General features: G+C 35.9%; 1 protein-coding gene across 1 annotated transcript in view; it reads right to left on the bottom strand.

Moving 5' to 3' along the window:
* The window catches only part of LOC126978332 (uncharacterized), a 109,550-nt gene that overhangs the window by 67,689 nt on the left and 29,419 nt on the right, over positions 1-12,442 (bottom strand). The window contains exons 30-39 of the mRNA XM_050827066.1: positions 10,349-10,532; positions 9,706-9,825; positions 9,324-9,387; positions 8,271-8,413; positions 4,896-5,001; positions 3,756-3,802; positions 2,562-2,682; positions 2,042-2,142; positions 1,363-1,533; positions 776-894 (exon numbers count right to left, since the gene is read on the bottom strand). Of these exons, the coding sequence (XP_050683023.1) occupies positions 776-894; positions 1,363-1,533; positions 2,042-2,142; positions 2,562-2,682; positions 3,756-3,802; positions 4,896-5,001; positions 8,271-8,413; positions 9,324-9,387; positions 9,706-9,825; positions 10,349-10,532 (1,176 nt within the window). The remainder of the gene's footprint in view (positions 1-775; positions 895-1,362; positions 1,534-2,041; positions 2,143-2,561; positions 2,683-3,755; positions 3,803-4,895; positions 5,002-8,270; positions 8,414-9,323; positions 9,388-9,705; positions 9,826-10,348; positions 10,533-12,442) is intronic.

Below are 12,442 nucleotides of genomic sequence, written 5' to 3'. Positions count from 1 at the left end.
CACATGTATTTTTACGAATGCAAATTAACAGATGATTAGATACTATTTAGATTAAAATTGCATTCTTAATGGAATAAAATCATGTCTTGGTGTGTTATAGCTTAAATCACGAAAATTATGACATTACTTGAGAAATTGAAATCCCGACCTAGCTTAGTTCTTTTGCTCCTGGAGCTAATATTATTTGCTAAGGTACCCACTATCATACCTTTTTAGAATCTGCACATACTAGACATGTTTTTAAGATAATGGGCAGCTATAGCACCATACTTTTTTTTTTCACAATCAAGGGTCAAAACTACAAGTAATTACAAAAAAACGGAAAAAAATTACTTAAAATGATAGTTTTAATAATAATTTTACGATACCAACGGCTATAAATGTAATTAAATTTAATAAAACAAGTCTTTAGGAGTACGATGCCAAAAAAATACACAAAAATACCTAATTTTAAAGAAATGGCAACCGATTGAATGATCAAAGGAGCAAAAATTTAGAAAATAACTAAAAGTATGCATCATTTTTACACTGTTGGTAAAACTGACGTAAAAATTAGATTTTATTGTAGCCTGACATCGGGGTTACCCCCACTTATCGGATTATCCATTATTTACGACAGACCCTGTATAAACATTTTCCTCCATTCCTTCTTTTATGGTTAACATATCTGTTTAGAACTATACCGCCTTATGTTATCATAGTGTTTGTCCGCGTAGTATTTGTATACTTAGTGCTCGTGTACGGATCATTCTAGAGCAGAGTTAAATACACTCACCTTCCACTATGACGGCATCGCTATCCGACTGAGACGAGTCCAGACTTTGTTGATCCACAAACATCGACGAGTAGGGACAAGTCACAGCCTCTTCAACCAACATCATGGAGTTCCCCTCCCTGATTTAAAGATTAAAGAAATATTAAGAACAAAAACATGTACACTTTTTGTCTCATTAATAAACGCAGGGTAAAGTTAATCCAAGTTACAAATTACTTCTCCCTGTCATATAATTCTGAAGTGACAAATGTAAGCTAAGGACAAATAGTTTTAAAACTTGAAATAACTTTACTTCGCTTATATTAATAACAAAGTTTACGTCTGAATTTATATTGTGTAAGCAGCGAGGTGACAAAAAAACGTAACTAAAAGAGCGTTCCTAAAGAATATTCCGATAGAAGTTATACATAAATTATGTCACACGAATTTCATGATATGAAATTGGGCCACAGGGGCCTAACCCTCAAAGTGTGACATTATATTAATGATGGCCCCTTAAATGCTTTTATGCTTTTCATTTAATATTTGAAAATTATTATATTTCAAATCATTGAGAGAAATCAACATAGTAAAATGCGATAAGTGACCTGTACTGTAACGCATTGTTGATCTTGTCGATAACACGCAAGGCCACCTGGAGTGTATTCAAGCTCAGCTCGATCGCGCAGTCGGAAACCAGGTTGACCTCCACGGCGGGGCCGTACACGAGCGCCCCGCTACAGAACAATGCCGGTGCCAGCACGTAACTTAAATCTACCCTGAAACAATTCGTTTTGTCTGTTAAGTCTAAATACATTTTATATTAGTTTTTGCATTTTATCTCTGGTACCGTAAAAAAAACATGAAGAATGGACAACAAAAACAAGTATCCAAATGTTTTGAGTTTTCTTTAGTGTTAATTCCGCCAATATTCGTCTTCAAGCAATTCGACTCGTGTTCCGCTTCCAAACGAGGCATTCTCAGGAGATGTTGACTCGCCAAACTCTGGCACGAGACTCAGTCACTGTCGGTGAAACACGTGTCGAATTGTTTGAAGACGAATATTGGCGGAATTAACTCAAGAAAACTCAAAACGTTTGGATAATAATTATGGATTCTAATCTAAATAATTAATTAATTCACGTTTCCTCGAGCATTCTTGTATATTATATAGTTTTCAAGCATGTTAATAATTATTCCTAGAAGTTAGTTTATAAAAGGATCTACCTTAGATCAATAAATGTATTTTTTTCAACAATTAGCACTTCGAAAAGATATATTACTTACGAATGTAAGACAGGCGTAATGGTCGGTGATATGACTGGTTGACTCCATTTGAAAGCTGGATTCTCACCACTCGTGCTTCGAAGCATTTCAGATTCAACGGTCTAAAATAACAATAATAATCAATGTCAAATACATACATACACACGCATCGCCACACACACAATCACACCTTATTATTGTTATGTAGGTACCTACTTAATGATTATAGATATCGAAGAGCAGGATCCTCTGACACAGGTTTTGTCACCTTAGAGAAGGTCCCAACCATGTAATTAGGTACTTATAATTAATTATTACTTTTGGTACCAATAAAGAAAAATGAATTTGAATTTCGAACAAAATGTATTCTAAGTATCTTTTTACTAAAATCAATATTTTAGTTTTATCAGGCAGTGCTATTTTATTGGTTTTTTAAACTGGCGATTATTTAAAAAGTTCGTTTCCTCAGTGAAAATGAATTTGACAAAAAACTTCGAATACTAAAGCTTTTCTACAACAGCTGACATTCAAAACTGTTTACCAATTGTTTGAAACTTGTAGAACGGACGGCGAGATTCTGCATAAGCACCTCATATTGTCGTCCTTCTAACCCAGGATTAAGAGCTGCCCATGTGCTCTCTGTTGCAGACTTTATCGTGCGCCTGTTTAAAAATAATACACATAATATGTTAAATGGTGAAATTTCAATGTGTATGTAATACGCACACGCAAATTATCTTATTACATTTTTAGATCAAATTAAACAGAGAATATTAATTTAAAAGATATTTATTTACTAACACATACCCTTACATGTACAATACATATAAACACGTAGGTTATGCCTAACGTCTGATAAGCGTGATGATGCAATTTCAAGTTATTTTAAAGAGGGACTTTTTAAGCAAGGTTTTAATTTAACTTTTGAATCTTGCGTTTAATTCACGCGGGATTAGTGTTAGTGAAACGAAGATGCTCATCAAAAACTGCATAATAGTGCACTATCTATGTAAGGAGTATCCAAGTGACTCCTTAAATAAAAATAGCGGTGTGCGTAAATACCACACGACAGAAGGGTAAACAAGACGACGATATACGAAGCATAACAATGTTCACCGAGCAAGTGTCAACTTTACCCGAGTACCGTTACATTACCGAGCGTGACGGCTTAATCTCATTCTAATCCCAAAAAAATAATAAAGATAAAGCTGTTTAGGAAAAGACAAGCTATGATGCACAGCCATTTATTCACACTATTTACACATCGACATTGGTTATGTCTTACGCGCATGCCGGGAACTCCACGTTTTTATTACGTTAATGTTAAACGTTTACGTAATTGCTGTGTTTGTGATGAAAGAAATAAATAAATATATGTATTTGTAACAAACACAATATTTACATAATATAATAGAAAAAACATACATGCAAAACAAACTACAACTTGGGAGTGTTTGTTGCAAATTAGCGCACGCCTTTCTAATTATTACACTTCTTACACGTCATATCTTCGTTAGCAGGTAAGTACTTTCTACGTTACCCTTACCTTGAAGACCTACTTCTATTGTAACCTTTGTTGCTGATTATTATACTATGTGTATGTAAGTCTGTGTTTTACTTGGTGGCTCACAACAATGGCCAACAACGAGGATCCTGACCATGTGAAAGGCTTCGCCCTGTCAAATATATGTAAATGTGTAATGAAATGAGGCACAAATTGACATTTTTGATTTACCTGCAAATGGGATTCTCCGGATGAGGATTGACAGTCACTTTGCCAACCTGGAAAAAATGATTATTTTCGTTTAAAAAGTAAACAAACAATAGTTTGGAGAATTTGGTTAGTCCAGGTCCGTAGAGTTTTACCGCAAAGGCATAAATGACCTTTAAGTAAGATGGCAGAGTAAAGATAACTTTACCTAATAACAACCCGTTTTAATTTATCAGTACAAAACGGCAATTTCATACCCTGGTATTATAAATTGTCTGGGCATAAGATTTGTTACACATATAAAAGCATTTATTGTTTAACGACATAATATTAATAAGCTTATAGATATTTATTTATTGAACTTTCAACAATGAATAAATAAGAAATATATTCGAATGCCAAGAAACTATGGATTTTCGTACTGTTGCCATGGAAAATTTTTCATTGCTTGTTCTAAAAAGAAAGAGCAAGTCATATTTTCTAAAACTGACCATAATTTAAAGACCAAGGGGTTAAGATTTGGGCGAGAAGAGAGTCTTCAGCTCTTATAAAGTCCGGTTCCAGGTTAGCTTGGGTAGTTCGAAGCTTTCGAGCTACCAGCATAGGGGGTCATGTTTCAGGGTCATCTAAATACGTTAAGTAATTTTCCTTCTCCTAAAAAAAAATTTAGCAGGTGCAGAGTAATACCAGAAAGTCCAAAGTACATATTTTAAAAAGCGTATTGCTAAAAGTTTTCACAACACAATCTTAGTAACTCTTGTGATAATTAGAGCATTCATGTTGTTAATTTGTAGTTATCATGTGTAGGTGTGCTATAACATGGTTTGTCATGCTCACTGAATGGCATAGCTTGCGGCGGCGTCGAGTGCCGGGTCGTCTACTTCCTACAAATGTGTGCGAAGGGAACGATGGCTGGTCCATTCGTCAACTCGTGAACGGGTGCTGCTTGTGGTGCTAGGTCGACCTGTTATTGTTAATAAATCATTGTATTTACTAAATGTGACAGTTATCACGATCATCGTGTTCCCGAAGCATCCTTACATAAACAATGAATTCAGCAGCTGAAAACAGAAAAAAAAACAGCTCTAAAGGTTGATGCATATTTATTACTTTTTATGAAATAATTTATATTATTCAAACACGATTCACACAAAAAATACTCACAGAAAATATAAACGTGTCATCTAAATTGCTTTCGATGTTGTCTGTGATGAGTAGGCGTAGTCCACCCGCACTCACGTAGCAAAACGGCCACAACCATGGACTTGCCCTGGAAATAGTAGCAATATTACTAACTGAATGTGCAGTATTTATCCGGTATAGTACTGCCACCACATGTATTTCTGCCAAAACCAGGGTACATTTCTACTGTTATATTCCGGTTAACCTTGTCTACATATATTAGGTCCTTACATATGAAATTGGCGTTTTGTATGGGAGGAACAAAAAGTCGAATATTTTTAAGTATAATATATTTAATTAATCAAAGTATGAACCATTGTTTTCTATGCACTTTTGCCATCTCATACGTAGTTCATTGATCCCTTTACTAAAAAAAACCAGTCGGACGGGAATCAATAAAATCTGTGAAGGCGATTTGGACTGCCCCATCAGAGTTAAATTTTTTCCCTTGCAAGAAGTTGTCCAAATTTCGAAAAAAATGGTAATCTGTTGGAGCAAGGTCCGGGGAGTACGGAGGATGTCTTAGACATTCCAATTGAAGCTCTTCTAATTTGGTAGCCGTCTGTTGTGCAGTGTGTGGTCTAGCGTTGTCGTGAAGTAGCAGTGGCGTGGAGCGATTGACCAGCCTAGGTTGTTTAGCCGCTAGCTTTTCCATCATGGTTTGCAATTGCTGACAATAGACATCAGCCGTAATAGTCTGGCCAGATTTGAGAAAACTGCAATGAACAATACCGCCACTAGTCCACCAAACGCTTACAAGTAACTTTTTTTGGGTTAATTTTCGCTTGGGGCAGGATTTGGCTGGCTGGCCAGGATCCAACCATTGCGCTGAGCGCTTCCGATTATCGTAAAGAATCCATTTTTCATCACAGGTAATGATTCGGTTTAAAATACCTTCATTATTGTGCCGGTTCAGTAATGTAACGCAGCAGTCGACGCGCGTTTGCCGGTTTGCTTCAGTCAATTCGTGAGGTACCCACCTTTCAAGCTTTTTAATCTTCCCAATTTGCTTCAAGTGAATTAAAACAGTTTTATCACTAACACCGCAGCCTGCAGCTAACTCGGACGTGGTTTGCGATGGATCCGCTTCCACAATAGCCTTCAATACTTCATTATCAACTTGGGTCTCAGGCCGTCCACGGGGCTTGTTCTGCAGGTCGAAATTTCCAGAACGAAAACGTTGTAACCAAAAACGAACTGTGTTTTCTTTTGCAACATGACCGCCATACACATCATTCACCCTTCGAGTCGTTTCCGCAGCACTAGTGCCACGGCGGAACTCGTACTCGTAAATAATGCGATACTTTAAGTTTTCCATATTGTAAAATGAGTGACGCAAACAGAAAAAATAGAAGAAAAAAACAAATGAATGACGGTCATCGAAGCACAAATACATGAGTAAATAGGTGTACAAATTTGAATTTCCTTACCAAAGAGGAGAACATCGTAATTAAAGTGGCCAGTACGAAATTCGCCAATTTCATATTTAAGGACCTAATATATGACGGCGATTAAGGTCTCCCTTCTGTTTCATTCACACGTCATGTTATACAGCTTTACTTCACCATAATTTGGAAGAGCCCTTTTTTTTACCAGTGGTAGGCTATTTTGCACAGGAAGCCCGCTAGATTATGGGTACCACAGTGGGGCCTATTTCTGCCGTGAAGCAGTAATGTGTAAACATTACTGTGTTTCGGTCTGAAGGGCGCCACAGCTAGTGAAATTATTGGCCAAATGAGACTGAACATCTTCTGTATCAAGGTGACGAGCGCAATTGGAGTGCCGCTCAGAATTTTTGGGTTTTTCAAGAATCCTGAGCGACACAGCATTGTAATGGGAAGGGCGTATCAATTACCATCAGCTGAACGTTCTTCTCATCTCGTCCCTTATTTTTATTAAAAAAAAGCCCTTAAAGGTGTGAGACATAACGGCCATAGCCATAGACTTCCTCTGGAAATAGTAGCAATATAACTGACTGTATGTGCAGTGTTTACCCGGTATAGTACTGCCACCACACGTATTTCTGCCGGGGTACATTTATACTGTGGTATTACGGGTTAACCTTGTCTTTATCCAAATAATGACGGCGATAAGTCTCATTTCTGTTTCATTCACATATGCTAGATGAGTTTATTTCACGAGCGTTCGGAAGAGCTTTGAAAGGAATGGGACAAGATCTGAAGATATACAAGGTCTTAGATTGTTTTGTAATTCGAAACGATTGTTATACTACTATCGTGGACCACCTGTTCTGTCCCATTATATACCCACTGTCCTAGTAGATTTTTTAATGACCCACTTGTTTATGACATGAGTTTTCAACTCTGAGTGATGAGCAAAAGTGACAAAATCAGGCTGATCCTTCAAATCCACATCTACAATATTCCATTATAGAACTGACGTTCCTAGCCCCAATGGAATTGTTTTTAATTAGCTACAACAAAACTAAAACTATCTTCAAGTATTTTAAAATAATTTAAAAAATGATATACCTACTGTTTAAAAAAATATCATTAAAAATATTAACATGGGCACAACATTATTTTGAAATAAATACATCGCTCATGTATAAACATGAGTAACTATAAAGCAACCAGAATTTTAATGAAACAAAAAACAATCCCTTACTTTCTGTACTTGAATGAGATTAATTAAAATTAAAAATATATCTATGAGACAATTGAAATATCAAAGGCCCTTGTTAGGGACATATGATCTGATAGCGATAACAGGGCATAGGGCTTCCAAATAGAATGTAGCAACATTAACTCTGATACTTAAGCTTTAATTTCTGCTCGAAGGAAGAAAAAGCTATTTAAAATTGTTTACAACGCAGAAGAAGCAGGAGAAATTTATGTGGCATGTTCCTCGATGGTATTCTAATGTATTATTTGAGTAAACGTTATTTTCATATCGAAAAAGGAGGACAAATGAGCGTACGGGTCACCTGGTGTTAAGTGATCAACGCCGCCCACATTCTCTTGCAACACTTGGAATATTGTAACTTGAGAACAGAACTAATAAGAATGCACAGTGGAGGACCGCCACACATCCAGATGGTGGGGATGATATCCTAACTTGTGGCGTGTCGTGCGAAGGAGGAATTCGGCGGCAGGAATCAGAATTTTAGGAACACTCCTCGTAATAAATGCGATAGAACACGCACAATGAAGCGTCGTCTCTACGCAACACCAGGTGATCCAGCCGTTCATAGAGCACTGGGTCCCCGACAATTGGAGCTGTTTGACTCTATTGATCTATTCTCTGAAATTGATTGTGTGTTGCACGCGGTCAAATGGATGGAGCGATGTATTACTTCTGTGATAAATCATCTTACGCAATCTTCTGTGTAAATACCTGCGTGCCTCATACTTCAAGGGACAGGACGATTTAGGCGACAAATCTCGAACTAAGCTCACGATCTGTTCCAGCACTTCAGGTTGTATAGCTGCTTCCAATGGCGCTACTGTCGCGTAAATCTCCCACACGCTGTCCTCTTTCTGTCAATAGTATATTCTATTACTTTATTTACATTACCACAATATTTCAATAATACAAAACAAACAAATAAACCAAATACATAAACTGTATGTCACATATTGGTGACATTTTAGCATTATGCTGACTACTAGCGCAAACAGCACTGGAAGACCACCAAATAACTTTGTAATTTTGAAAATGAAAATTTGTGAGAAAAGTCACAGTTTTTAAGTACTTTTATCATACATGCGTAATGCTATTTATGTGCTACACTTTCTTTTAGCGGTAGTGAGTGCATTCCGTAATGGCCGCGACGTATTTTTCAGCATTAGATTAAAATTATAAATAATAAAGACACATTCTCGGAAGTCGGAAAATTGTTATTCAAAACTTCTCGTCAAGGTTCGAAATGTCTAAAATATTAATATTTTTTTGAGTTATTAACGAAAATCAAAATGCCATCCTTTTCTATCATAATTTGTTAATAACAATTGTATTTTTTATGTATATCTATCAACATCGGTGATACTATTTTTACGTCATTAAAATCGACTAAATTATATATATTATAATTAAAATTTTTATCACTCATTTCATTCATTATTTTTAGGCCTTTTATCAAGAATCAAAGTAACAAAAACCGTGTTATTTTTGAACTTGTTGACTAGCTAAAAATCCCGTAAGAATTCACTGTGCATCAATGAGTTGTCATTACGATGGATTACAATTAATATGCTATCTGTACTATAGCCCAATCGGTAGGTTAGCAGTTTTCTTCGCATGAGCCAGGTTGATTTATAAGCAGATCCTTAAGAAATGATATTTATATAAAGAATTAATAAAGAATTAGTATTTAATTAGACTATAGCTTTATCGTAATAAATTTTAACTTCTTTGATTATATAAACATAAACAATTCATAATACTTACTGCATTCTGTTCAATTAATTTCGGGTCTATTTCTTCCTTCCAACTTTCAGGTAGATTGGATATTCTGCAAAAAGATTTACATAATAATATAAGATTAACTAGAGAAATAGAGCGAGAGAATGTTTTCCTACTCGGTCTTCTACCAGATTGAATATCATAAATAAAAATGTTAAATAAGAATGAAAATTTTAGATTCTTGTGTCATTTTAAACGGAAGGTTTTGGAAATAAACATTGGTGCCATAACATAACGTACATTTGTCACGTGCTGGAAACTAGTCTGACCTCCGTTTAACAAACGAACCTCTTCATAATAAGGTACGAGATAATATACGAGAATAGTGACGTTTAGCTAATTGACTGTGCGTGCAAGTAATACTTACTGCGCTTGAGTCACTGTTACTGCAAGGAAATTGTTTTCCTCCATGGCGTTGGTAGGTTCACCTACTTCTAACACACGACCGTCTAGGACGCCCGCTTTCCAATCGTCACTTCCGTGAATTCTGAAATATACATGATTATAAAAGACAACTGCGTTTTGTAGCTTGCATTGTTAAACAATAATGATATTGGAAAAAATCACAGAACAAAACAGAGCGCTGGTTTAGGGAAATAAATATAAAGTAGATAAATAAGATAATTAATATAATTGGGATATCATCCGCACCATCTGGATGTTTGGTGGTCCTTCACAGTGCGGTTTTTCAAGGAACTTTCTTCCATGTACTACAAAGCTGTGAGATGAGCTTCCTTGTGCGGTGTTTTCGGGACGATATGACATTGGTACTTTAAAAAAAAACACGTACACCTTAAAGGCCGGCAACGCTCCTGTGATTCTTTTGGTATTGCAAGAGAATGTGGGCGGCGGTCATCACTTAACACCAGGTGACCCTAAGCTCGTTTATTCTTCTTTTACATAAAAAAGTAGAACCTTCAAATTCTTTATTTTATTTCCTTCAATAATTTATAAAAGAGGCATAACCTAGTTTAAGATTAACAAAGCCACCTAGAACTACTCAAACTAACCTTTCGTAATGTCGCACGGACCCGCAGGCAATCTTAATCTTCAACTGATTGTAGTGCTGTTGTAGATCTAGGCTGGCGATGACGTCTTCCGTGTCGAAGGCCAATTTGGTGCAAGGCGAGGCAACCACGAGGGATACCCTGCTTATTACCCATTGGCACCAGAAGAACGTTTTGACTTTAATAGCTGATGACAAAAAAATGTCTTTAATAATCATATACCTTAAATAAAAGGACTGGATAAGCGTGAGTCAATATTATAACAATATCATTTAGGTATACATATAGGTCGTATAGGTAAGGTGGCTATGGTAGGCTGGACGATGGACCGACGATCTGGTGAAGATCGCCGGAATAGGTTGGATGAGGGCAGCGCAGAACCGATCTTTTGGGAAGACCTTTGTCCAGCAGTAGACGTCATCCGGCTGAAATTATATATTTTTTTAATGAAACTAATGGACGAGACGAGCAGGACCGCTCAGGATTCTTAAAAAACCCAAAAATTCTGAGCGGCATTACAAATGCGCTCGTCACCTTGAGACATAAGATGTTAAGTCTCATTTGACCAGTAATTTCAATAGCTACGGCGCATTTCAGACCGAAACACAGTAGTAATATTTACATATTACTGCTTCATGGCAGAAATAGGCGCCGTTGTGGCCAATAATCTAGGCGGCATCCTGTGCAAAGGAGCCTCGCACTGGTAAATAGGTTGGATGAAGGCAGCGCAGAACCGATCTTTGGATACCAGCAGTGGACGTCATCCGGCTGAAATGCTAATAATGATTAGCTAAGGGTGCATCGTCGGCATTATTTATATCTACATATTTCCAACTATTCTCTTTTCTATGACTGCGTAAAATATTTCTGTAATTTGTCAAAAATCAGTCTCATCAATCATTATTGTAATTCAAATCACACAAAAAATCTGCATATATGTAGCCTGTTATTGCTACTGGAATACAGCACAAAATTTGAGTTGAGGCAAATGAGTAATTATCTACGGAAGGCATAACTACCTAAAATTAGTGCATTATTGGGTAGAATAATTATAATGTGTTCAATTTTGGCAACATAATGCAAAATAAAGTAAGAGTCCCGTATTTTTCTCCAGATATCCATGTCATACTGGCTAGGTAAAACCACCAAAGGATGTCCGTTCCACAATTTTGAAATACATGGAATATTATAACTTGAGAACGGAACTAAAAAGAACGCTATCCTGTTCAAAGTCAAAGTTTTTATTTGCATAAACATGTTAGATTGATGTTACATAAATATTATAAAGTACATGTTTGCCACATTTATGACGTGCAAATTTTATAAAATACATTTCTAAATCATTAGTAACAATAATATCAATTTAACAAAAGATTATATAATATATAGTCAAGTTTTTAGTTGAAAATATTAATCTAATGAATATAAGCAGTTTCTACTACGGTATATTTTCAATTTAGATGAGAAATTCCTATTTGACGATACCTCTCTTATTATTTTTGGGATGTGATTATAGATTTTTATGCACATACAAAAGAGTTTCTCTGTTGTGACGGTATTTGGCATTCAAGGCTTAATAGTTAGTAGTCAGTATTCAAAACTTAGGATGATATAGAGCTTACTTAGACTTTACTCATGGAAAACTGAGCTGAGTGTGATAAAACGCAAACATGATTTTTGCACTGGGCTGTCTAAACTTAAGCTCAGGATAATTTATCAAATGAAAATTAATATTCTAATATACATAATTTATACAGTTATCAAATAACTATAAAAACTAAATTAAAGATTATACTAAACTTACACTCAGCTATGTTCTACGTGAGTAAAGTCTAAGTAAGCTCTATATCATCCTAAGTACGCTCTACAGATCTCACTCTTACGGCCGTTTTCAATAACCTATAAACAGATAGCATTGGAGTATAACTAATAATATAATATAACTATGGATAGATAAGATCTTCTCATTAAACGGTGTTAGCAATACATATATCCGTACCTAGAGATACGTTATTGAAAACGGCCGTTGGTTCTCTGTACAGTTTGCACCTTTAGTAACAATACAAAACTTGTACATTAGAATAAGTTATCTTTAGT

The sequence above is a fragment of the Leptidea sinapis genome, chromosome Z (genome assembly GCF_905404315.1).
Source record: "Leptidea sinapis chromosome Z, ilLepSina1.1, whole genome shotgun sequence".
Lineage (NCBI taxonomy): Eukaryota > Metazoa > Arthropoda > Insecta > Lepidoptera > Pieridae > Leptidea > Leptidea sinapis.
This window is presented reverse-complemented; position numbering and strand designations above follow the sequence as displayed.